The sequence below is a fragment of the Elephantulus edwardii genome, unplaced genomic scaffold (genome assembly GCF_000299155.1).
Source record: "Elephantulus edwardii isolate Elephantulus edwardi_28Jun2011 unplaced genomic scaffold, EleEdw1.0 scaffold00125, whole genome shotgun sequence".
In the NCBI taxonomy this organism is placed as follows: Eukaryota; Metazoa; Chordata; class Mammalia; order Macroscelidea; family Macroscelididae; genus Elephantulus; species Elephantulus edwardii.
In genome coordinates, this window is record NW_006399875.1 from 6,476,109 (window position 1) to 6,502,673 (window position 26,565).

The following is a 26,565-nucleotide window of genomic DNA, read 5'->3' on the forward strand; positions in this document are numbered from 1 at the left end:
TTCCATGCAAAGTGGTGATGACCAATTCATTGAAGCTAAGTCACTTTGGCTAAGGCTGTATGTCAAATCCCAGGACAGAATTCATCATCCATGAACGGGGGAGGGGAGGATGCCGACAGTGGCCTGGAACCGAGGGTGGGGTTGGGGGGCCGGGCCTGGGTTACCATATAACTTCGTCCTTTCCAACTGCGGGCTAAAAGTTCACACATCAGAGCTCTTCGAGGGTGGCTGCTCCTTTAAAGTATGCAGTGTTTGTGTCACTTAACGGTTCACCTGTCTGCAGTGGCCAGAAGAAATGATTAAATCTGTGAGCACGCCCTAAGCCAAGACATGCCAAAGGGCTGGGCCTTCCGGGAGGCCTGGCTGAGAAGCAGGATGTGGGACTTGCCGCCACACTTGGGAAGTCGCTGCTGGTCTGCTGACTTGCTCAGGACAATCCAGATGTGCAGGAACAGCTGTTGGCAGGGGGGTATCCTTGCCATGGTGGGGGGGAGGGGTGTGGGGGAGGGATCCATACAGCTGCAGTTAACGTCCTGGTCCAGGGCTGCTGGCAAGGAGCAAGGGTTCACGGGAGCTGAGCTGGCGGTCCTGCTCCTCTGTTTCAGTCTTACACACAGAGGACACCCCAAGCAGACTCGCCACGGCTAGGTCCTGACTCTCCCAGGGAGCCCGGCAGGGCACTGCTGGGCCAGAGGTGGGCCTCCTGACGGCTGGCAGTTCTGGTCCCCATCTTGATGTTGATGAGGGCAAGATTGGGGGTGTGTCACAGGGCAACACACACACACACAGCGTGTAGACAGACATCACACACGTGCACAGGAACGTACTCATGCAGAACACACATGTTCAGTGTATATGCACATACCACACACATGCAAGAGGTACACACACACACACACATGCACATGCACATGCAGTATCTACACACATCTAACAAATGTGAGTGCTGGTAAGCTCACACACATAGCACACAGGCACAGGATGCAGACACCCCCCACATGCACATAGACACAACAGGGTTACACACATGTATCCACATGTATGCACACACGACACACATGCACATCCCACACATGGATGCATACATGCATCACAAATCACACACTTGCAAAGTAAACATATAACACATTTGACACATCTAATGTACATGTGTGCAAACACACACAACTATGTCCACATGTGTGCACATCATACCGTGCACACAGCACACACTTACAAATGCCCTCCCCATGTATTACACACACAGCGTACAATTATGATACATTCACATACATGACACACATCACAAATGACAAATCACATGCACACATGGTCACACGCACACACAGTCCATGTGTAGCAATCACACATAAATACACACATATGCACAAGCATTTAACACACGTACATGGTACACACCCACACACACACCACACAGGCACACGTAAACACACATTTCCACACACACAGACATGGGCACATCATGCACACATTTACCATGCATGTGTGTACATAGATAATATGCGTGTGCATACGTATGCACACTCACACACACACAGCCTGGCTGCTGGGTGCAGGTCCTGCTGGCCTCTGCTCTCTGAAACCAGACGGGCCATGTGTCTGGCCATAGACGGCACTCTCTGCTCAGTACTTGATGTCTCCGTTGATCGAGGGCAAGGACGGAGTGCTGACGAGCCCTTGCTGGTCTCCACGCCTCTGGAAGCGATTCCGGATGAGCTTGTAGATGGCGAAGCCGGGGATGGTGAGGCAGGGTACCCCGGCCACAATGACCACCACAGCGTACACCCAGCCGGGGTACGTGGTCTTCTGTGACTTGGGGAATTCTGACTGTGAAGGAAGACACAGCTGGGGTGAGCGGCACATAGGAATTGAGGAGTGGTCCTCTTCCCTCTTCTCAGTCTGCTTCCACCTCAAGGCTGCCACCTTCCCCACCTGCCTGCTTCAGTCCTCCTCCCGTGCTTTTCCCTCCCCCAAGCTCCTCTTCCCACTGCTCCCCCATCTCCTCAGTCCTCCCCCCACACTCCTCTTACCACTGTCCCCCTCTATCCTCAGCCCATCTCCTTCCTCCTACATTGTTCCCCAACTTTCCCAGCTCCCCCAAGTTCTTCTTCCCACATTTCCCCCCTCCTCTTCTCTCAGCTCTCCTCCCATGCTCTTTCTCCCTCCTCCCTGCTTCTCCTCACACTTTCCTCAGACCTCTCCCCTTCTCCTTCCTCCTCTCTCACCCTTCCATCCACGGTCCACAGCTCTCCTCCGTCCTCCCATGCTCCTCCTCACAGGCTCTTCCTCCCTCCATCCCAACTCCTCTTTCTAGCCTTCTTCCTTCCACATTGTCCATTCTTTTCTCTCTCCTCCTATGGTCCTCCTCACCCTCCTCCTCTCACTTTTTACAGCCTTCTTCCCTCCTCCCACAATCCTCTTCTCTGTTCCCACGATCCTCTTCCCCCCTCCCACAATCTGCTTCCCTTCTCCTTCTCCTATGATCCGCTTTTCTCCTCTCAATGTATCCTCTTCCCTCCTCCCATGACCCTCTTCTCCACTCCTATGGTCCTCTTCCTCCTCTCATGTTCCTCTTTCCTCCTTTCTCAGCCCTCTTCTCTCATTTCTCAGCTCTCATCTGTCCCTCTTTTCCTCTGCTCTCCTCCCATTTCCCATATGCTCTTTCTCTGTGTTTTCTCAGTTTTCCTCCCTCCTTATTCTTTCTCCCGCCTTCTCCTGCCCTCTTTGTTCCTCCCACATTCCCCCTCCCTGCTTCCTCAGCCCTCCTCCCGCTCTCCATGGTCCTCCACACTCCTTCTCTAGCCTTCTCCCCGTGCTCCCTCTCCCTCCTCCCCCTGCCTTCTTCTCTCCTCCCGTGGTCCTCCTCCCTCTTTCTCAGCCCTCCTCCCTCTTCCCATGCTCCTCCTTCCCCAGCCCTCTTTCCTCCTCTCATGCTCCTCTGGCCACCTTTGCCAGCCCTACTCTCACTCTCTGCTCTTTATCCCTGCTTTTTCTGTCTTCTTTCCTCCTCCATGGTCCTTGCCCCTGTTTCCCCAGTGGGCCCATGCTGAACTCACATAGTCTGGGTCCCAGACGCTGTACGTCAGCTCCTCATTGACCTTGATCACGAAGAAGAACAAGAAGATGACCAACATGAGCAGCGGACTGATTACTCTCCACATGGCTTGCCAGAAGATGTTGGGCTTGTGACCAATCATGAATTCAATATCCTTATTAAACCTGGAAGGCAAGGCCAGGGAAGGGAGTTGTCACCTGATGGACAAAGTCAGGCCACTCCTCTCACCAAGGCAAAGCGCAGTCCACTCTCTCCAGTTGCTGGACACCATGATGTGGTCCTGGAGTACCACATTGTCTCCCCAGGTCAAAATCCTAACTGTCCTTGCTGGTAAAGATGCCGCTGGACTGAGGAGTCTCTGCTGTCTCTACAGCTAAAGCCCCATTTCCTGGACATCTGTAGAAACCTTGCTGTCCCAAAAGAGTACTGACCAAAGCTCAGATCCTTGAACACAGCGTTGGAGAACTCACTGTCCCCACCAAAGACTTGCCTTATTATGTTGTGCTAAACACAAACAAGTAGTTGTCACTGAGTCAGCTCTGATTCAGGGGACCCCACATGTGTCACTGTGGACTGCATGCTACAGGGCACTCAGAAGAAGGTCTTTAGGGCTTTCTTCTGAGGTGCAGCTGGTGGACTTGAACTTCCAACCTTTCAGCAAATAGTGAACACTTGACCAACTGCGTCATCCAGAAACTCTTTATACAAAACCCACTTGACCAACTGCATCATCCAGAAACTCTTTATGCAAAATTCAATGCTTCCCAAAGACAACCCAATGCTTCAAACTTAACTAGTTGTGGTTATGCATTGTTGAATTGGACCCTCCAGAGGGTTTTCAGAGGCAATAAGCTGCACAGGAGACTTCCAAATCTTTTCCCATGGAGAAGCTGGTGGTTTCAAACTGCACATCTCTGAGGTGATATCTCAATTCCTTACCACTAGGTCACCAAAAAACTTCCTAACTCAACTTGGGGATAAGGAATTCTGCAGAAACTGAGATAAGAGCTTGGCTGCTGTCTGAAAAGTCAGTGATTTGAATTTGGGAGGAAGAAGAGACAGCCTTTATCTGTAAAAATCTGCAGTCTTGGGAGCCACATGGGACAGTTTGTCTCTGTTCTGCAGGATCACTTTGAACAGGAACTGACTTGATGCAGGATGGTTTCCGGTTTATGCTCTCTTTCAAAAAGGCGCTCTGGTAGGTGGTTGAGTCTATAGAGAGTTGTTCTACTGACCCAAAGACCATGCCTCTCTGGTGGTTTGGATCCACCAGCCTGTCTGAGGGAGAAGGATGGAAATGTCTTTCACGAGGTTTACAGACTTGGAAACCCATTGGAGTATCTGCACAAGGGCAATGAGGTTGAGTTTTCTCTTTCCTAAAGGGACCTAAGAGCCCTTGGCTGGGTGCTTTCTATCCTCATACTTATAGCCTTCATACATCGAGCCTCTTCTACACAAATGGGCCCCCTGTTGTTAAATGATGAACTCAACAGCTAGAACGTCATCACAAGCTGACCCAGGCCCTAGCAGAGCCACAAAGACAAAGGCCTAGAACTGAACTCACTTTGTGACTCAACGCTCATCCATGTAGCAGACCAGCCTATAAGGGAAACAGGAAGACCGGGGGGAGGACTCACTCCTTAGAATAATCAACCACATAAGAGTGAGAGGTCAGATTAATGGGCCATGCAGTCAACCTCCATGACCCTCAGACCAGAAAAACTAGATGGTCTCAGTACCACTGCTGACTGCTGTAAAAGGAATCATAGTGGATGGTCTTGGATAGAATGGGTACAAGTGTGGAACAAAATTCCAAAACATATAAATGTCCCAAGTTTATTGGTCTGAGAGACTGGAAGAACCTCGGAGAATGTGGCTTTTTGTCACTTTTTGAGTCTGAAACACAATTCACCACCATAGCTCAACTTTGATGCAAATAAGACGGGCTTATCAGGCGATCGATAGCACCAGGGAGGCACCTTCTTAGAAAACCCAACCAGCTAAGATCAAATGTGCCACATGTGCCTTGGGATAAAGTTTAGAAAGTGATAAGAGGGAGGTAGGAGAGATAGGTTAATGGAAATGAAAGTCACAGTGGGGAATTGGCAGCAACACAGTGATATGGTGGGCATTGTCATTAATACCCCAAACCAAAATGTGTATGGACAGTTGAATGGGAACCCTGTTTGACTTGTAAACTTTCAGTCAAATATCACACACACTCTTGAAGAGCCGTCAGCAGGCACAGCTCCAGATTCAAACAAGGGACTGGCCCAAAGGGGTTCTGTGGGCGTTGGTGTGGTGACAGATGTGCCCCATTCCCATCTCTTATTGTTCCATTGAGATAACATAACTCTCAGGCTCATGTCTGGCTTCAATCAGATATGTGCACCTCATCTGTAGAATTGCACACACCCCTCTTCTCACACCATACACTCATGTCTCTTGACAAACTTACACACTTCCTTTTCAATATACCTCACATTACAACAAAGTACAGACTGCCTGTGTGACTCAGTCTTCCTTTGCTCTGACCATTTAAGTTGGCCAAGGGTTTCTGGTCACCCACATATTGATGAGATACCTTCTATACGTGCCCTTAGGGTACTCTGTTGACTCTGTGGTTGCTAAAGTGTTAGTGAACGTGCCCACAGCTGCTCTGCAGGGAAAGACAAGGGAGTGTGGTTTTGTAAAGGTCTGTAGCCTTGTAAATCCCAAGAGGCAGTTGTACTCTATCCTACAGCGTTGCTGTGGGCTGGGCTTGACTCCATGACAATGGGTTAAGTTTTTATATGTGTATCCTTAGAAGTTCACTGTCATTGTTGTGGTTGGGTGCCATTGGGTTGAATATGACTCACAGCAACCCTACGAACAACAGATCTGAACCCTGTCTTGTCTGCACATCCTCATTATTTCTGACACATTCATATAAAAGTTTGGTTCATGGGAAGACAACCTGGAGACATCCTTTGGAAAACCTGCCTTTGAAAACCCTATGGATCACTGTTCACGGACACTGTGAGTGGGTGTCACTTCAATGGCAGCTGGCTTTTGCTCTTCGTAGGAGCTGGAATCTCTGAGACTTTAGAAAATCATCTGACAGTATCTGTTAAAATTTAAAGAGAACCATCCCTTTGACCAAAGTTCCTACAGTGGGAACTCTATCTGAGATCTCGGAAAGGGGGAGGAGGTAGGCAACCTCTGAAGCCATTCCCATGCATGGCGCCCCCACGTGTGTCCAAGCAGAACTGAAGGCCACATCCCAATGGCTGAAATTTTGGAAGTAGAACCCCAAAGATTTCTGGGTGGACTTGAAACGCCAACCTTTCAGTTAGTAGCCAAGCACATTAATTGTTCGCACCATGCATGTACAGCTTCCTACTTCCCATACTATTGAACAATCTCCTCATGTCACTGTTGTCACTCATCTGTGTCCAGCCACGGCTAGAGTGGTCCTGGGAGCTGAGAGGACAGCTCATATTGCTCATGGAGAAGCAGCGCACTGGTCAGGATTGGAGATGGTACTGCAGTCAGATGCCAGATACCACACATTCAGGCTTCCCGTCTCTATCTTACCAACCCACTTAACTGTTCTGATGGAGGAAAGTTTGCAGTTGGCTTAACTCCTGCTGAGGTTCTCCAAAATTCCTCTGCTCTATAGCGGTCAGTCTTGTCTTAGTGCGCTCTGCTTTCCTGTACTTCCCAGATACTGTGATTGTCACGAATTGAAGGTTTGTGACACCTTGCATTGGTAGGTGCCATCCAGTTGACTTTGACACAGAGCCACCTCACATATAGCAGTACTCCAGTATCCTGCCCAAACCTGCGTCATAATCAGCAGGATGATCCAAGAGCTCCACTAAGTTCAAGTCCAATGTTGCAGTCACTGTGTCAACACATTTCTTTTAACATGAAAATATTAAGAGTCTATGGTCTTGATAATACAACAAGATGATGCTTAGAACTGGATCACTTGAACTTTTCTCTTCTTATCTCCTCCAAGTTCTAAGCGTTTGCATCTTTTGATAGCCAACACTCTTTCAGATCTGTAGGATGACTCAGCACGTTCAAGTCTTTTTTTAAAAAAGAATTTAAATTTTTTTCATATTACTCTGATTCATTTACAAAGTTTGAATATATTGTTTTTCACAAAAGACCCTTCCTACTTCATTCATCCCACCCACACATCAAATTGTGCAACCCCATCCATCCTCCTCCCTTTATTTCCACCCCCCCTTGGATCCTCATACTCATTGTAGAATAATGGTTTTATACAGTATTTGTCCTTGTGGGACTGAGTTAGTTCACTCAGCATAATGCTCTCCAGTCCCTCCCAAGTTAGCTAGTAATTCACAAAATGATTGCTCCTTCGGGCTGCATAGTACTCCATTGCATAAATGTATCACAACTTCTCAATCCAATCTATTGTGGTTGTACATCTGGGCTGTTTCTATGTTCTTGCGATGGTGAATAATGCTGCTATGAAAACTGGTGTACTAGTTTCTGATTGAGCCTCCTTGGAAGCAAGGATTCTGAGGCTTCGTCTGACATACTTTGGACATGTTGTAAGGAGGGACCGGTCCTTGGAGAAGGACATCATGCTTGGGAGGGTGGAGGGACAGCGCAGGAGAGGAAGGCCCTATATGAGGTGGATTGATTCAGTGACTGGGGTAATCGGGATGGGTGTATCGGAGACAGTGTGATTGGCACAGGACAGAGCAGCGTTTAGGGCTGTTATACATAGGGTCGCTATGAGTCGCAAGGGACTCAACGGCACACAACAACAACAACATCATGATGTTGATATTGGCGGAGCAATGAGGAGTCTGTTTTCTTGATGTTGAAGTATAGTCTATATCGAAGGCTACAGTCTTTGATCTGCTTCAGTAAGTGCACAAGATAAGTCTATGGGTAACATTATTTGTCCAAAATCATGTGCTTCTTTTGTGTCTTTGTGTTACATTTTGGTAATTTCCACAATATTTTAAACTTTCCCATAATTCCCTGGTGGCTTACTAAGGTACACATTGTGCTTCAAACTGAAAAGTTAGTGGTTCCAATCCACCAACTTCTCCTTGGGCAAAAGGTAGGCAGTGTTCTTCTACAAAGACGTACAGGCTCAGACGCCTGATGACGTGCTGCTTTGAGCAGGATTACATGACGGCAGTGGGGCTGGGTTTTGGTTTTACTGCGCACTTTACATGTTGTGGCTATTAAGTGCCATTGAGTATGACTCACAGAGACCCTCTGAACAATGCATTTGAACCCTGTCTTGTCTTGTCCCATCCTGACCATCTCCAACAAACTCGCATCCACCATCACAGTCACTGTGTCAATTCATTTCATTGAGGGTCTTCCCCTCCTTCACTGACCTTCCATCTGTCCAAACCTGCTGTCCTTTTCCAAGGACTGGCCCCTTCTCCCAACACACCTGAAGTATGTGAGAAGGTTCACTATCCTTGCCTCTGTAAAAGCACCCTGGTTGCACCTTTCCCAGACATACTTATTAGTCTTTTTTGCAGCCCAATGGAATAGTCAGCATTCTTCTCCAATATCACAACTCAAAAGTGTCAATTTGTCTTCCATCATTCTTTTCCACTGTTCAACTTTTAGATGCACAGCAGGTAACTGTAAAGATCACGGCTTGGATCCAGTGCACTTTGGTCTTCAAAGTGACATCTTTGCTCATCAGCATTCTGGAGAGGTCCCTGACAGCAGACTTTCCAATGGAATACGTCTCCTGATTTCCTGGCTGTTGACTGTGGGTCCAAGCAAGATGATGTAATTGACAATTTCTCTCCCTTCTCTATCTATCATGTTGGGCCAGTGATGAGGAGGATACTTCCCCGAGGAAACCCATCACTGCTGAGACGGTTCTGACTCATGGTGACCCTCCTCTGGGCTCCCGAGGCTGGAAGTCTCTGTGGGAGAAGACCGTCTGCCTTTCTGTTGTAGAGCTGTGGGTGGGTTTGAAACACTGAATTTTCAGTCAGCAGCCCAATACATATAAAGCGATTCCGTCAGGGCTCCTAACAGACTATGGCGTCGTTATGTACCATCGAGTCAGAACTGACTCACAGCTGAGTCTGCGGCAGGTTTTCAGAGGCAGTAAGAAAACCACCCACGAGATCGCTCACCTGCCTCCTATGGGGCAACTGGTGGATTCAAACCGGCTACCTTTGAGTTATCAGTGCAACGCCATACCACACAGACTATGCTGCTGTGTACGGTTGAGCTGGAACTGAGTCACAGCTGAACTTCCCGCTGGTTCGCAGAGGCAGTAAGTCGCATGGGAAGAGATTGCCCATCTTTCTCCTGTGGAGCGGCTGGTGGATTAGAATCGTGTCCCCTTGAGTGGGCAGTGCAATTCCTTAGTGGAAAGAAGCTGAGCTGCGATCCCAAAGGCACGCGGTTCGAATCCACCTGCTGCTCCATGGGAGAAGGATGGACAATCTCCTCCCGCACAATTAACTTCCTCTGCAAACCTGCTGGAGGGTCAGCAATGCGTCTGTTCTGACTCGACGGTACACAACAGCAACAACAACAAGCCACCAGAGCTCCCTACAACAGCATATGGCAGAGTGTAAACATAATTTTGTATGTACTGTAGTTGTTGTTGTTGTTGTTGTGTACCATCAAGTCGGAACCTACCCATAGGTGATGCTCGAGTGTGTTTGCAGAGGCAGTAAACTGCACCAGAAGAGAATGCCCATCTTTCTCCCGCAGAGCAGCTGGTGGATTCAGACTTTGTACCTTTGCATTGGCACCACAATTCCTTACCACTAGACCACAGAGCCACGTGACTATTGCCACATCGATGTGACGGCAGTGGTGTAGGGCAGAGCCACCAAGGCCTCCAGTGTGACTGAGGCCCCAAACATCCCATGGCTCTTCACCAGGACAGGGGTCGCCTCCCGCCTACCTGTCCACGCCATACACGTAGACGACCGCGAACATCTCACAGAAGGCGATGATGAGCAGGGGGATGGAGCCGGCATAGCTGTCCAGCAGGGAGAGCCAGTACTGGCCCGAGTTCAGGGTGAAGATGAAGGCCAGGAGGTAGGTCCCCAGACAGATGAGGCCTGTGGGCAGACAGGGCGGGGTCACCCGGGCAGGCAGAGGTGCTGGCCCGAGTGCAGGTCGGGGGCGATGCCTGCCTGGGACTCGTCCCATTGGGAGTCCTGGGGGAATTCACAGCTATAAATGCGCCCCGTGTCTACAGTGACCAGTTTCACATCAGACTTTGGACTTTAAAATTCCTTCTTATGGAACAGTGGTCACGAGAACAAAGGGTGTTTCAGAAGAATGAGGATTGTTTGTTTTCTCTCTGTAAAAACAGAGAAGAAGTTTATCTTTTGCTTTTCAAAGAGAGGAACGAACGGGGGTGGGGGTTAGAGAAAAAAGTGCAACAATGAATGAATGGAAATCCAAAATATCTGTAAAAGTTCATGAAAATTAATAAAATAAAATTTAAAAAAACCCAACAAAAAACAGAGCGGTCAGCTGCAATGGAAATCTGTGCTCCAAGGAGGCTGTGCTGGGTGCCTCTGTGAACCTGACCGCATGTGGGCTGTGGGGAATTCAAGCCCAGTCTGGCGGTGCAATTATCTATGCAACTGGCAGCATCTCCAAGGTATATGCACGCTGTGTTCCTCAGAGAGAGAGCTCCTGGGGGGCTAATATGCAGCTTGGGAGACACAAGGGGCATGTTCACAGTGATTGAGGGTCCCTTCTCCCATTCTCTTCTCCCTTCTCCCCCAAATATAGCAGCTACAGATACATAGTACCCAGCTATAGCAGTCTCCCGACTGCCCTGTCCACTCATCACGTGTCTAGCCGACATCCCCTACCCTCTCTAACCCCTCCCTCCTCTCCCTGCCATCCTGGCTGCCGCCACCCTGACCACTGAGCTCTCCTGCATCTTCACTGTCCACATCCTGCCCCACCCTGCCCCGGCCAGGTCCACACGGGCTGTGCAAAGTCCTGCTGCCTCCTTGACCATGACCATGTCCTTGTCTGTGAAATAGCCTCTCTGAACTAACTCTGAACCTACTGCCGCCTGCCACCCAGTGTCTGCCACTCTCTGCTCTGCTGACTGTCATCCCTCACTGGCCCTTGCTTGTACCCTATGGTGGCATCTGGTGACCTGGGCTCTCCTGCTGTGGCTTTCTAGTGTCCATCTGAGTAGATCAGTGATGGTGGCTTAGCTCTGGCCTCAGACCCCCAGTGCTGTCACAGGCTGCACAGAGCCTCCACACTGAGACCCACAGCTTCCAGCCCTGCCCACAGGATTCCTTGTCGGGGAGCGGGCAGGGTGGTGGGTGGCACGCCAGGACCCAGCACGCAGCCCCTTGCTGTCCGTGGAACCCCGTGCACAACGTGGCTTTGTTTCCCGGGGCCCACCCTCTGTGGGTTCCTCCAGTGACCGTCCATCGAGATCAAGTCCTCTCTGACCACTCTCTGCATGTCCAGGCTGACCTTGTTCTCTCTTCCTGCTCCTTCCGCCCCCGGGGATGTCTGCTCTGGCTGATGACCCCAGCTCGGTCCCCACACATTCTGACAGGAGCCCCCCACGCACCTGTGACCACCTCCTTGGGCCACTTGGCCGGGAGGATCTTGAGGTCCTGCAGAGGCACCACCACACCCTCCATGTTCCCGAACATGGACGACAGGCCGAGGCAGAAGAGCATGATGAAGAAGAGAACCGACCACAGCGGGGACACGGGCATCTTGGTGATGGCCTCGGTGAAGACGATGAAGGCCAGCCCTGTGCCCTCCACGCCCTGTGGACACACAGCGTCACCCTCACAGCCAAGCCGCACCCAGGCCTCCAAGTCAGTCCCCACCGGCCGCTACCGAAAAGCCGGAACACCTGCCCGCTCCGCTCCTGAGACCTCCATCTTTATGGAGGAAGGCTTCTTCCGCTTTCCTTCTCCTGAATGGTTCATAGATTTGAACCTCTGACTCCTCAGTTACCAGTCAACACACTTAACCACTATGCTGCCAGTGCTCATTTCCCCAGCCCCATAGAAACCCCCCCAAGTCCCCCAATGTCATTGAGTTGGAACCAACTCGTAGCTGCCCCTCCAGCAGGCCTGCGAGGCTGGGCATCACAGGGGATGGGGTTGCCCATCCTTCTTCTTAGGTGCTTCTGGTGGATTCAAACCAACCAAGATAACAGCACACTTCCCTAGGGACCTCCAGAGACATCCCGCAGCCTCATTCGCTACCTGAGCCTCCCTTACTCCACTGTTGTTGAGTACCACTGAGGTGGAAAGGACTCGTAGCTGGTTCTCCAGTGGGTTTTCAGAGGCATAAATTGCACGGGAGGAGACTGTCCACCTTTCTCTCACAGAGCACCTGGTGGGTTTGATCTGGAGCTCACCTCATCGTTGTCGTCAGGTGCCACTGAGTCAAGTATGACTCATAGTGACCCGATGAACAACAGCCCTGAGCCCTGTCCTGTCCTGTGCCGTCCTCACCAACTCTGAGCCACTTGAGCCCATGGCTGCAGTCACTGTATCAATCCAACTCATTGAAGGTCTTCCTCTCTTTCTCTGACCCTCCACCTTTCCAAGCATGATGTCCTTCTTCAAGGAATAGCCTCATGTAGCAATATGCCCAGAGTCTGTGAGATGAAGCTTCACCATCCTTGCCTCCAAGGAGCGCTCTGGATGCACTTTCTCCAACACACATCTGTTCGTTCTTTTGGCAGCCCGTGGGATAGTCAGTACTTTTCTCCAGCTACCTTGAAATGCCCTGCTAGTTTTTATCTGCTGCTCCTTCCTCTTTCTCTGTGAATTCTACCCACTGCCTTGGGTTGGACCCCACTCACAGTGCTCCCCTGTCACTTTCTGAGGTGGTAAAAATTTTCTGGGATAAATATTTACTGCCTATCTTTCTCTCATAGAGGACCCGGTGGATTTGAACCATGAACCTTTTGATTAACAGCACATGTTACCACCAGCCCTCCTTCCATGCATTCTTATCATAATAAACCACCATATTTGTTACGTTGATGCCAACTTAATGAACTCGAGCATTCGGAAATTCATTGCTTAACTCCATCTGACAGCACACATGTCGCACTGTGGGGATTTGTGTGTTTCTGTGAGGCTGGAACCTGCACCATCAGTATGTCAAGTGCCAGCCAGGTCATCCACAATGAGTGGGATCCAGATAAAGACAGAGACTAGCAAGAAACACCCGGTGATCTACTTCTGAAAAATGAGCTAATGAAAACCCCACGGGTTACGACAGAGCGCTGGATGCCACAGTGCTGGGAGCCGAGCCCTGGGAGGCTCTAGAAAAAAAAACACAATGGGTACAAGGATGGACTGGAGCAGAATGACTGGGCGTGGAGACGGCACAGGACCGGGTGATGCTTTGTGGCTCCGTGTCTGGGACGACCAAGAATCACAGCCAGCTCAGCAGCAATGACAGCCATTGCCGAGTGGATTCTAAAAGGTGGAGCTACGTCTGACAAACAATACATGCTCCCACAAAGAGCAGTCCCCGGAGGAAGAGAGCATGCTGGGAAATACAGAGGCTCAATGAAAAGGAGCAGGACCCCTGGGGTGCGATGGGCTGATTCTGTGGCTGCAACAATGGTCTCTAGCACAGCCAGACCGTGAGCCTGGTCTGCAATCCCAGGAGCTCCAGAGACGGCTGACCAGGCAGGCAGGCAAGGCAGGGTTTTCCCAGGGGCAGCCAAGGAGACGGTGCTGTAGAACCTGCAACCTGATTAATCTGAGATCCTAGCACCTGGAACGGGGGAGAATATGGGGCTGTGTGTCAAGGCCGCTTGCCCTGTTTCTTGTTGCCATAAGGCAGCTCCCACTCTTGGTGCTGGGTGTCATGGATTCACTTTTACTCGACGCAGAACAGGATGAGACATCACCTGGCCTCGTACCATTCTCCAAGCCACTGCTCTGGCTGTTTAAGCCTTTTCATCTCATGAAGGTCTTCGTGCTCAGACTCTTGCTGTCGTTAGGGGCTGCGGACTCAGAGACGATGCACAGCGATGCTATGAGCAATAGATCTGAGCCCTGTCCTGTCCGGTGCCGTTCCCATCATCCCTGATGCTCTCGAGCCTGGTGTGCAATCACTGTGTCAGTCCGTCTCATTGAGGGCTTTCCTCCTCCTCTGCCTCTCGACCTTGCCCGGCATGAGGTCTTTATCTAAGGACTGGCCTCTTCTGACAACACGCCCCAATGACGTCAGACCAAGTCTCAACAATCTCGCCTCTAAGGACACCCTGGTGGAACTTCCTCCAAGACAGACTTGTTCCTCCGGCAGCCCAAGGGCTGGTCAGTATTCCGGAACTACGTCAGTTACGTGAACCCCACTGTCACAGTGTGGTCACGGCAAGGTCAGCAGCCCCTCTAAAGCCACCAACGTGTGGTCTTTCTGATGGGACAGCATCGGGGGGGCCGAGATGCCCCATCCAGGAATGTTGGCCCCTGTTGTTGTTGTTGTTATGTGCTATCAAGTCGTTTGCGACTCATAGCAACCCTATGTACAAGAGCTCTAAATGCCGTTCTATCCTGTGCCAACCTCGCTGTCTCAAACACATTCATTCCCACCACCCCAATCACAGAATCAATCCATCTCACTGAGGGTCTTTCTCTCCTGCGCCACCCATCCACTCTGCCAAACATGATGTTCCTCTCCAAGGACCAGTCCCTCCTTGCAACATGCCCAAAGTATGTCAGACGAAGCTTCAGAATCCTTAACTCCAGGGAACATTCTGGCTTCACCCTCTCCAGGACAAACCTGTTTGTTCTCTTCACAGTCCATGGTATATTCAACACTCTTCTCCAGCACCACAGCCCAAAGGCATCAATTCTCTTTCTATCATCCCTAGTCACTGTCCAACTCTCTGATGCATAGTCCCTATAAGTGAGATTCTAGAAGCTTCTGGCGAGTCTGTGCCTCAGCTGTGGCCGGAGCCTCATGAACGTACCTCTGAGAGGAGGGAGTTCATGTCGCAGGTCTGGAAGGTGAGCTGTGCGTAGGCCACGGGGTTGGTGAGGTTGCACCACTGCTGCATCTCGGCAAAGTTGTCCTGGGTCACGTTGCCCTCGGGCAGGTCAAACCCGTTCATGAGGGTGAGGATGTTTCTGGGGGTGAAATCAGGGCCTCAGTTGGAGCTGCATGGGCGGCCCTGGGCTGCCCCGGTCCTCGCCTGGAGGAAGGACTGCAGGCCCCGGCCCCGCGGGGGGTGGCTCACCTGTCAAAGCACTCATCGTAGCGCTCCGTGGCCCGGAAGCCGATGATGGAGTAGACCACGGTGGCCGCGTAAACGGACGTGAAGCCGTTGATGATGGACACGATCACGGAGTCCTTCTCACAGTTGTTGCTGTGGGTGAGAACTGTGTCACTGTGGCCCCACCACGCTGACCTAACAGGGAGGGCTAGAAGCGGGCCTGACAGTGGCCCTGCATCACCACCTGGGTCCAGGGGCAGGGCTGGCCTGTCACTGTAACTGCGAGTGGGGAGGACGGGCCTGTCCCTTCTGTAACACTGACAGGGCACTGGGCACTCTGAGGGTGCCAGGGGCATGTCCCTGAGCCTTGGTGTCACTGTCACAGCTGGTGACCCTTCGCTTGTTCCCTTCTGGCTTCCTGACATCAGAGGCTCTGGAAGCTGTGGACGTGGAGACTCCTAGCCTCGCCCAGTTAAGGGGGTTCCTCTTGGGCTCTGCAGGTGGACAGTTGACCCCAGACTCCCAGCAGACAGGTTCCACTTTGGGCCTCCCTGATGTTGTTCATCAGAGCATATCTACCACCTCACTACTTCTCAGTTCACCCTAGAGACACCCGCAAACCCCCAACCTACTGCCGCAGGGTCAATCTTGGCTCGCTCAACCCTGCTGTTTGCCTTCGAGTTAGAACCGACCCATAGCTGACCCTCTAGTGGGTTTTCAGAGGCAGCTTATTGCACCGGAGGAAACTGCTCATCCTTCTCTCACGCAGCAGCTGGTGGATGTGAACTTCTTGCCTTTGGGATTGCAGCGCAGCTTCTTCCCACTAGGGCCACCAGAGCTCACAGTGACACTAGAGGGTCAAATAGAACTGCCCACAGGGTTCCCGGCTTTGCCTCACCTATTTTGGGCATGTTGTTATTCCTTGGAGAGGGACATGATTCTGGGAACGGTGGAGGGTCAATGAAGGAGAGGAAGGCCCTCAACCAGGTGGATAGATTGACAGGGTGACTGCTGCAGTGGGCTCTTGTGTGTCAGGAAGTGTGAGAATGGCTAGTGTGAGGACAGGACTAGGTTCAGATCTTTTGTTCAAAGGGTCCCTATGAGTCGTACTTGACTCGACAGCACCTAAACACAACAACAACAACAACAACAACAACAGCAACAGGGTTCCCAAAGCTGCACCACCACCGGAAGAGCCCGGTGGTGCACCATGTTACAGGCTGGACTACCAACTGAAATGTCAGTGGTTGGAATCCACCTGCCCCCCCGCCATGGAGGAAGATGAGGCAGACTCCTGCCACTAAGATGTGCAGCCTTGGCCCCCAGAACTTTGGCCTGCAGTCACCCCTCAAACCTGGATCAAAACTTGTGGGTCAACCCTCAGCCTCCTCTGATGCAGGCTTAGATGGTGATGCTTCCTGAGCCCTCCCATAGACCCCCTAAGCAGGGTGGGCCTACCTGCTTGTGTCTGCCCAGCTCAGCAACCTGCCTAATGTCACAGAGGACGGGATGTCCCCGTGAGGACAGAACATGAGGCCTGAGGGCTCGACCGGGCACGGACACAAAGGCAAGAACAAAACCAGCGGGTACCATTTGCCCCTGACCCGTGGCCACCCCATGTGCTCCATAAGGTTTCCAGTGGCGGATTTCTGGTGGCAGAAATCACAGGCCTTTATTCCAACATGCCTCTGGATAGACCCGAACCTCCAATCTCTCAGTCGGCAGCTGAGATGGTTAATTGTTTACACCACCAGGGGGACTCCTAATGAGAGGGCATGGAGGTCAAGGTCCTGACACAAAGGTATCAGTCAGGGCTGGTACCAGGCCAGACCTCTGGATTCACTAGAGAGCAACCCTGAGCCTCATGCTGCTCAGATGAGGTGACTGAGTCCCTTAAGTCACTGAAGCACTGAAATCAGCTTTGCTCATGAACTGTCGTGGGGTACAGGCGGGGCTCCGCTGGTACAGTCACCTCTACACCCCGTGCATTCAGCCAGGACCGCAGGCCCATCAGTGGATGCAAAGCTGGTACTTATGCTTGTCAACCGTCCAGTTGTGCTCACTTTACCCAGGGCCTCGTATCGGCCCCTTTATCCAGTCACCCCACCTCACAGCCAGGGCCTCATACCCACCTCACAGCCACCTTACAGTCAGGACCTTGTACCAGCCCGGTTATACAGTCGTCCTTACCTCACAGCCAGGACCTCATACCAGCCCTGTTATCCAGTCATCTCCACCTCACAGCCAGGACCTCATACCAGCGCCGTTATACAGTCACCCCCACCTCACAGCTGGGACCTCATATCAACCTCATTACCCAGTCCTCGTCACCTCACAGCCAGGACCTCATATCAGCCCTGTTATCCAGTCACCCCCACCTCACAGCCAGGGCCTCATATCAGCCCTGTTATCCAGTCACCCCCACCTCACAGCCAGGGCCTCATATCAGCCCTGTCATCCAGTCACCCCCACCTCACAGCCAGGACCTCATACCAGCGCCGTTATACAGTCACCCCCACCTCACAGCTGGGACCTCATACCAGCGCCGTTATACAGTCACCCCCACCTCACAGCTGGGACCTCATACCAGCCCTGCTATACAGTCACCCCCACCTCACAGCCACTTCACAGCTGGGACCTCATATCAACCTCATTACCCAGTTTTTGTCACCTCACAGCCCGGGCCTCATATCAGCCCTGTTATCCAGTCATCCTCACCTCACAGAAATTTACAGCCAGGGCCTCATAGAGGCCCGTCATCCAGTCATCTCCACCTCACAGCTGGGGCTCTGGTCCATCAGGAGACACAAAGCCAGGGCTCATGTGGCCCGACATCCAGTGCTCCCACCATGAGCTCAAACTTGGGCTCTGTCAGTAGACACGAAGCTGAGGCCCATGCTGGCCGGTCACCCCCACTACTCTGGGGCTTGGGCTCCTTGCCCCTCCCCCAGGCGGGTCACCTCCAGCTTCCTGCGCCTCACTTTCCTGACTTGTCCTGAGGTCCTGCTCCGGTCACATTCCTCCTTTCTGATCTGTCCTCTCTCTGACCCTGGGCTCAGTGCTGGGCTCACTGCTGTGGCTCCCTCATGGTCATGGTCACCTCCATTCTCTGACCCTGGGCTCACTGCTGGGCTCGTTGTTGCTCTGGTCCCTCACGGTCACCTCAGTCAGTCTCAGCCTTCTGGGAACAGCCACTTGTGGACACAGGTACTCTCCTACCCGGACCCCTTGCGGCTCCAGTCTCCATGCAGCTGCTCAGGGACCCACAGATCAGTGCCTGCTGAATACAACCCTTGACCTCTCCTGACCGCCAGACCACATTGCGGCTGACGCAAGGGCCTCACTTCCGGCTGCCTCCATCACATAACAGCTGCCCTGATCTCATCTCCTCCTATCAATGCATGAGAGATTCAGAGGCCCAGGGCCTCACACGGCCACTGCTCTGGCCACTGTCCTTTCTTAGCCAGGTCACTGCGTGGGCTCCTTGGTCAGGTCACTGTGTGGGCTCCTGATGGGTCTGTTTCTGGTAAGTTCTCCCACTGAGCAGGAGCCTTCTCGACCCTCTGAGCTTCACTGCAACCCCATCAAGTCTAGTCGCTCACATCTCCAGTCTTCCTACAGCCTCACAGCCTCACCTCCCAGGTGGGAAAGGGGACTGCAGGCCATGGGGGGCGGGGCGGGGGGAGGGGCAGTGGGTGTGGCTGAGATACAGGGAGCGGAAGTGCAGGGAGGACTCATTCCTGCCTGGATCTTGGAGGGAAAGGGGGCCCATTTCTTGCCACTGTGAGCCTCAGCCCAGCATTCCTGCTCGCTTTCCCACCAGCACTCTCCTCTAGTCCAGTGACTGGTCACCAGCTGACCGAAAGGCCGCAGCAGTGACAATGGCCACTCACGGATTCAGCTGAATTTCCCCCAGTCCCTTCCTTCTCCTTCTTTTCACCCTCCACATAGTGTGGCCACACTTGGTGTTCTAGGGAGATCGAGGCACGAGGACAGAGCGTCCTCCCCAACCGTCACGGCTGCCCGGGCTCTACCCACATACTCACTGCACCGAGTTGTAGCTGGAGAAGGAGATGAGGCCGCCGAAGGCCAGGGAGAAGGAGTAGAACACCTGGGCCCCTGCGTCCAGCCAGGTGACCGGATTGGCCAGCTCCGTGACCTGCGGGCCAAGCGGATGCTCAGTGAGGAGCTGGGCATGCTGCCCGCTCTCCGCCCTGCAACTCTCAGGGCCACAGAGAACGGGGTGACCTTCGCACAGTTTGGGGGCCCAAAGTCCTCAGGGAGCAGATGATAAGGCCACTGGGGGGTCATGATTGAGCATGGCCCTCAAAGCTGGAAGTGGGGGTCCCTTCCTTGTGGGGATGCTGCCACCCCGCACAACAAGGGATGAAATCAGGCCACAGCCAGATGCGTCCCTGGTAAGTGGCTTGATTCTTTGTCTTCTCTCCCAAGCCCCATATGACTGACCAGCCCAGTCCAGGGCTTAGTGACTGTCCACTGCAGATGAGGCGCGTCCTGGGTCAGCACAGAGGGGCCCCTGTGTCTCTGGGTCCCGCTGTGCTGCTCCCCCACTCCCGCCCCGAGAGCAGAGGAAGGGACTGACGTTTGGCGTGAAGAGGAAGACGATGCCGTTGGTGGCTCCCTTCAGGGTCAAGCCTCGGATGAGGAAGATGGTCAGGACCACATAAGGCAGCGTCGACGTGATGTACACAGCCTGGAGGAGAGGGGGGCAGACGTCCAGGCTCTGGGTGTCTTCCCACCAGCTCCCCCAAGCCCGACGGGAAGGCCACCACCATGGGGCTCCCCCTGGCCTCTCTCCAGAACTTCCCACGTGGGGAAGATTCCCACTACTGAACCAAATAGATCCCCACAACACTACACGGGGTCTCTAAAGCTGTAAGTCTGCACAGCAAGAGACTGCCCATCATTTTTATGTAGAGTGGCAAGGGGACTTGAACCGCGGACCTTTCTGTTATGCACCTCACCACCAGGGCTTCTTGTAGAAAATGTAACCTTTTGTGTTTCCACCCTTGCTTTTATTTGCACACCAATGTTCATAGCAGCATTATTCACCATCGCAAGAACATGGAAACAGCCTAGATGTCCAACCACAAACGAATGGGTTGAGAAATGATGGCACAGTTACATAGTGGAATACTATGCAGCACACAGGCGTAATAACTTTGTAAATTATTAGTTAACTTGGGAGGGGCTGGAGAGCGTTATGATGAGTGAACCAACTCAGTCCCACAAGGATAAATATTGTATAAGACAGTTACTGTAGATTGAGTAAAAGGATCCAGGAGGGGTGGGAGAGGCTGGAAGCAGAGGGATGTGGATGTGCAGGCGGAAGAGGGGATTAATCATTGGGTTGTACAATTTTATGGGGGCGAGTGTGCGGGAAATTGAAAAAATTTGTTCGAATTTGTATTCGAATTTTGTAAATAAACTAGTAGAAAAAATAAATTAAAGAAAAGAAAAAAGCAAACTCTTCAATTAGACAGCTATTGTGGATCCCCTCTGTGCAGGGGAGGGGAACTCTGGTGACCTGTGGTAAGGAGATGCCAACTCAAAGGTGCATGGTTCGAACCCACCAGCTGCTCCGTGGAAGAAGGATGGGCAATCTCCTCCCTTGCCATCTACTGCCTCGAAAGCCCGCTGGAGGGTCGCTAAGGACCGGGTCTCTCAGGCGGCAACAGCCCTGCGCAGAGGAGGCTGGGGGCTACGTTTCTGCAATGGCGCTGCTCACCCCAAGGGGGAGCCTCTCTACGGGTTTGAATCCACCATTGGGAGAAAGATGAGCAATCTCCCAATCGCTTTACAGCCTGGGACACCCTGGTGGGCGGTCAGGGAGGGGCAGGTTCGGACTCCACCGCACGGAGTGTGAGCATTGCGTACGACTTTAAAGTGTTCCGGACGCTCTAAGCGCAACATTTGAGAATGCTGGAGTGAAGCGCTGACCTGGCCAACACGAGGTCCCCGCGCCTTCTGACCCCGTGTCCTAGTCCTGGGGGCGGGGGACGGTCCGCTTCCCCAACCGAGGCCACATGCCAGCAGCAGCTGTCCAGGGCCGTGGTGGGCACCCACCCTCACTCCCCTGGGAGCGCAGTGACACCCCGCATCTGGTGCAGGGGGCCTCTCTTCCACCCGAGCCTCCCGCGCCCACCCTGGAGGGCCACCCTGTGGCACAGCGTGCGCCTACCTTCCCGGTGGTCTCTATGCCCCGGATGGTGCACACGTAGAGCACGCTCCAGGCGCACGTCAGGCTGAGCAGGATCCACCACTGGATGGTGCCCGACTCGTCGATGGACTTGGAGATGTTGAGCGTCTCCCGGTACCAGAAGTAGTCCACGGAGGAGCTCCTGGCGCACTCGTCCACGTAGCCTGGGGGAGAGGCGGCCGAGGCGGCCGAGGCGTACGGCTCAGGGAACGGGGGGCACATCAGGGACGGGGACAGAGGCAAGGAGCGTGGTAGAGGCGCTGAGCGGGAGGAGACAGGGCCTGCCTCCTCCGTGAGGCTGTGACAGCAGGGCGTACCCACACATACGTGCACAGACACCCACACACGTGCGCACGCATGCATCCACACACCCACGAATGCACGTACACGCGTGCGCATGCGTACATGAACACACATGTATGCACGCACTCACAGTAGTTCCTGCACGTGCATCCATGGCTCACACATGTTGTGTGTGCATTCACGTGTATGTGCACATACAAGCTTGCACGAACACTGTGTGCACAAGTATGCTATGCTTATACTCTCCCACACAGCACCTGGGAGAAGACCACAGTTCCAAGTGTCGAGTGCATTACCAAGTTCCCAATAGCTTTCCTTCTTCTTCTCCCCTTGCCCCCGGCTCGGGCCATGAGGATCTCCCAGGCGAGCGGAGGAGGCAGAGATGCTGGCAACACACTCAGCAGTGTGGGAGCCTGGTGGGGACTTGGGAGAGGCCGTGTGTGTGTGTGTGTGTGTGTGTGTGTGTGTGTGTGAATCAGTGGAATCTGCAGGGCTCTCACCCTGGCACTGCCCAAGCAAGTGTATGTGCTGTGGAGACAGGATGCACCTGGCAACTCTCTGTTCACATTGGAACGTCCCCCAGACCACCTTTCTACCTTGAGCCCCGAAACCGATCATTCTCCCCTTTAAAGAGCATTGCTGGCCTTAGATGTGCCCTGGGCTTTTGCCAAAATTGATCTACAGTGATCTGAACTTAAAGAAGAAAAAAATTAAAATACTACACATCGTAAATCAGGAACAAATTGTGCTGAGTCACATAAGTCAGCCACAAAAGGACAATTACAGTGCCAGACGGCTATCATAAATAGCTAAGACAAGATTACCAGGAATGGTTAGAGAGGGGAGTAAAAATTAATAAATAGATAAATCTGGTGAAGGGAAAGGCAATAATAAGTGCAAGTATAAGCTAAAAAGAGAGACAATAATAGAGATGGCAGAAGAATTGATGCCTTTAAGCTGTGATGTTGGAGAAGGGCACTGAATATCCCATGGACGGCCAAAAGAGGGTGCAACTGGTGCATGGTTTGAACTCAAGGAGTACTCAGAACATAGGCGATTTGAACGTGATCGAGAATGTCTCCCAAAAGTCATTTGGTGATCTGTTTCCATAAATACGACAGCACAGACAGCCCAGCGGGGCAGTTTTCACACCAGTCACCTTGGGTTGGAGCTTCCTTGAGCGCAGTGGATTTGGCTTGGGTTACACACACACAGGGTTAGGTCACGTGTGTCGTACATGATCAGAGGCAGGTGAGGAGGGTGCTCACCTGTCTCGTTCTTGTTGAGGGGGCACTGACTCCAGGGCAGGGGCTCCTGGAAGGAGTTGAAGAAGTACCACATGACCCAGGCGATGATGGTGTTGTAGTAGAAGCCCACCATGAAGGACACGAACATGGAGGCGATGCCTGGAAGGGAGAGAGGTCAGGAGGTCGTCACCCCCACATCCGGCCTGCTTCTCCCTGCTCCATCCTGGCTGCCCACCCCACTGGCCTTCTGTGTGTCTCTGTCCCTGAATGGTGGAAGTTCACGCCAGAAAAGGGAAACTGGCCACACAGGTGCACGGGCATAGCCCCGGACAAGTCAACCCACTCAAGCCAGCCTTACGTGTGGGTGACCCTTTCCCACACTCTTCAGTCAGGGAAAGGGAGGCTTTGTAAGCACAGGGTGTGGTGAGGCGAAAGGGTCTTGTGTCATCTGGTCACGGAGACAGAGAGATAGAGGCAGAGCTAAAAAGAAAGACACACACAGAGACAGAGGGACAGTCAGAGAGAGAAAGATAGGAACAGAGAGAGACAGAGATGGGAACAGAGACAGAGAGACAGAGAAAGAAACAAAGATGGAGACAGAGACAGAAATAGAGATAAAGGCAGAGAGACAAAGAGAGGCAGAAAAAAAAGAGGCAGATATACAAACAGAAATAAACAAAGATGAACAGAGAAACAGAAAGAGGCAGACAGAGAAAGAGACAGAAAGACAAAAACAGAGACAAAGAAGAGGAGATGAGGGGCACGGACATAGAGACAGTCAGTGACAGAGGCAGGGACGGACAGACAGACAGAGAGAGACAACCCTCAACAGAAATGAGACATGCGTAGACAGAGATGACCTGAGAGAAGAGACCACGCTGATGAAGCCCTGCTGGCCACGCCCCAGCAGAGAACATACACGGACACTGTGACTGGGGTGGGTCCTATTTTGTCCTGACTCTGTCCCTTCTCCCCTGAGGGTCACCACCTGGAGGTCTGCATGAGCCACACCTCTTGGAGTGTGTGGGGTTCCCCCTGGGTCAGTCTATAACTGAGTGAGTTTGGGTGGGGCTAGGCCTGTGCCCAGAGGGCCTCTCAGAGGTCAGCATCCCACTGACCTCCATGACAACACTGCATCCTGTGGGATGGATGCTTGAGTTTCCCCATATGGAGACTCCCACGAACCACCAGGGGTCCTGGGACCACCCCCCACCCCCATCCTGGCAGACCAGACTAGCTCCTGGTGACCTCTGTTACTGATGACCAAAATCATCCCGGCTGGACACTGCAGTTTACACTTGCAGAATAGTCTAGAAAGTGTTTCCCAAAGGTATTAGGGGTGTAGAGGGAGCATCATCAGTGGGGATTCCTCCCTCCCAGGGATTTTCCCGGGACGCCTGGCTGCGCACGCACCGACACCCTTCAGGGCCGGGTGGATGGAGCTCCAGACGCCCACGCTGCCCTTGCGCAGCCTCTGGCCGATGGCGAACTCCATGTGCAGCAGCGGGATGCCCTCGACCACCAGCAGGATGAGGAACGGGATCATAAAGGCTCCTGCAGGGAGAAAACGCAGCAGCACACTCAGGGGGGTTTCTCCCACGGACGGCAACAAACCCATGCGACTGGCTGAGAAAAGCAGCGGTCCTTATGCGCTCAGGACGCGGAGCCGACTCAGAGCTGACCCTCCGGTCATAGCAAAGGCGAAGACACCCCAGGCTTCTCTGTCAGAACAGCTGGTGGATTCGAACCGCGTGCCTTTGGCTTGGCTGCGGACTTCCTTACCCATTAGGTCCCCAGACTTTCCTAGTAAATTAGCAGCAGTGGGAAAGAGGAAGACTCAGCGAGATGCATGGACGTATGGGCTACGACCACGGTTCAAGTACCGCGAGGACAGCGAGGTTGGCGCAGGGCTGGGCGCGCTTGCTTTGCTGTATATCAGCTGACAGAGTTGGAACGACCTTGACGGTGCTCCTTGGAAGCAAGGAAGGTGAAGCTTCGTTTCATCTACTTTGGACACCTAGTTAAGAGTGGGTAGGGCCTTGCAGAAGGACTTGGAAAGGTGGAGGGTCAGTGTAACAGAGGAAGACCCTCCGCCAGATGACTGACACGGTGACTGCGCAACGGACTCAAGTGTGTCAGAGAGGGCGAGGATGGTTCGGGATAGGACGGGGATCAGATCTCTTTACAGGGTTGCTGTGAGTCAGTTAGTTTACAGAACAAAAGTAACAACGATCATGCAATAAGAGTCCCTGAGTGCTGTAAATGCATAGTTACCAATGGCAAGGTTGGCGGTTTGAGTGTGCCCAGAGGTGCCTGGGTAGAAAGTCACAGCCATCTACTTCTAAAACATCAGCTACTGAATACCCTTCAGATCACAGCTCTACACCGGTAACTGTAGGACCACTAGGCGTCTTGAATTGACAGCAAAGGATTTTATTTTCTTTTTGTTTAGATGATGGCAAAATATAGGGGGAAACCACTGGGAATGTGCAGAAGGATTTTGCACTCTCATTTTCTCACAATGTCTTGAAATTTCCAGGCATCATATTTGGAAAGGTGGAGGGTCCATCATATTTGGAAAGGTGTAGGGTCCGTGCAAGAAAGGAAGACCCTCAATGAGATGGATTGACACAGTAACTATATCAATGATCTTTCCAATTTTTTACAATCGACGCAGTGACTGGGGTAATGGGGGTAGGTGTGTCAGAGACAATGAGGTTGGATCAAGATAGAGCAGGGTGTAGACCTGTTGTACATAGGGTCACTATGAATTTCAAGTGACTCATGGCACATAACAATAAGAATAACAAAATAACAATAACAACAACACCACTATGCACCAGAGAGCTGGACAATGAATAAATATGACAGAAGAAGAATCGATGCCTTTGACTTGTGCTGGAGAAGAGTATTGCACATACCATGGACCACCAAGAGAACAAACAGGTCTGCCTTGGAGAGGAGGAAACGAAGGTGCTTCTTGGAGGCAAAGGTTTTGAGGCTCAGTCTTACATTCCTTGCACACGTGGCCAGGAGGGACCAGCCCTTGGAGAAAGACATCATGCTTGGAAGGGTGGAGGGACAGCTCAGGAGAGGAAGATCCCAGATGAGATGGATTGATACAGTGACTGGGGCCATGGGGGTCGGTTGGTGTGCTGGAAATAGTGAGACTGGCTCAGGACAGGGCAGGGTTCAGAGCACAAGCAACTCGATGGCACATAACAACAACAACAACAACAACAACAACACGTAGATCTTTTTGAATGGACAAAAATACTGAATGATTAAAAACGACAGTTATATAAAAATTTTTTTTTAAAAAAGGACAGCTATAAGCATGATTTGTTGTAACAGGAACACATCTTCAGCTGAATAGAATTCACATAACTCAGTGCCATCGAGTAGGAGCCGACGCATAGCTGACCCTCCAGCCAGTTTTCAGAGGCTGGAAATCACACAGGAGGAGATTGCTCATCTTTCTCCTGCAGAGTAACTGGTGGATTCGAACCGAGAACCCTTGGGGTGGCAGTGC

General features: G+C 52.3%; 1 protein-coding gene across 2 annotated transcripts in view; it reads right to left on the reverse strand.

Annotated features, from left to right (window-relative positions):
• Positions 1–1,623: 1,623 nt before the first annotated feature.
• SLC6A19 (solute carrier family 6 (neutral amino acid transporter), member 19) overlaps positions 1,624–26,565 on the reverse strand; it is a 51,725-nt gene continuing 26,783 nt past the window's right edge. The window contains exons 2-12 of one of the 2 annotated variants that reach the window (XM_006893169.1): positions 24,447–24,587; positions 23,055–23,192; positions 21,466–21,647; positions 19,867–19,977; positions 19,310–19,422; positions 15,288–15,416; positions 15,021–15,177; positions 11,634–11,838; positions 9,978–10,137; positions 3,057–3,219; positions 1,624–1,827 (exon numbers count right to left, since the gene is read on the reverse strand). In XM_006893169.1, coding sequence (XP_006893231.1) covers positions 1,624–1,827; positions 3,057–3,219; positions 9,978–10,137; positions 11,634–11,838; positions 15,021–15,177; positions 15,288–15,416; positions 19,310–19,422; positions 19,867–19,977; positions 21,466–21,647; positions 23,055–23,192; positions 24,447–24,587 — 1,703 coding nt within the window. Of the gene's footprint in view, positions 1,828–3,052; positions 3,220–9,977; positions 10,138–11,633; positions 11,839–15,020; positions 15,178–15,287; positions 15,417–19,309; positions 19,423–19,866; positions 19,978–21,465; positions 21,648–23,054; positions 23,193–24,446; positions 24,588–26,565 lie in introns of both variants that reach the window. The other variant, XM_006893168.1, reaches the window with a different exon arrangement.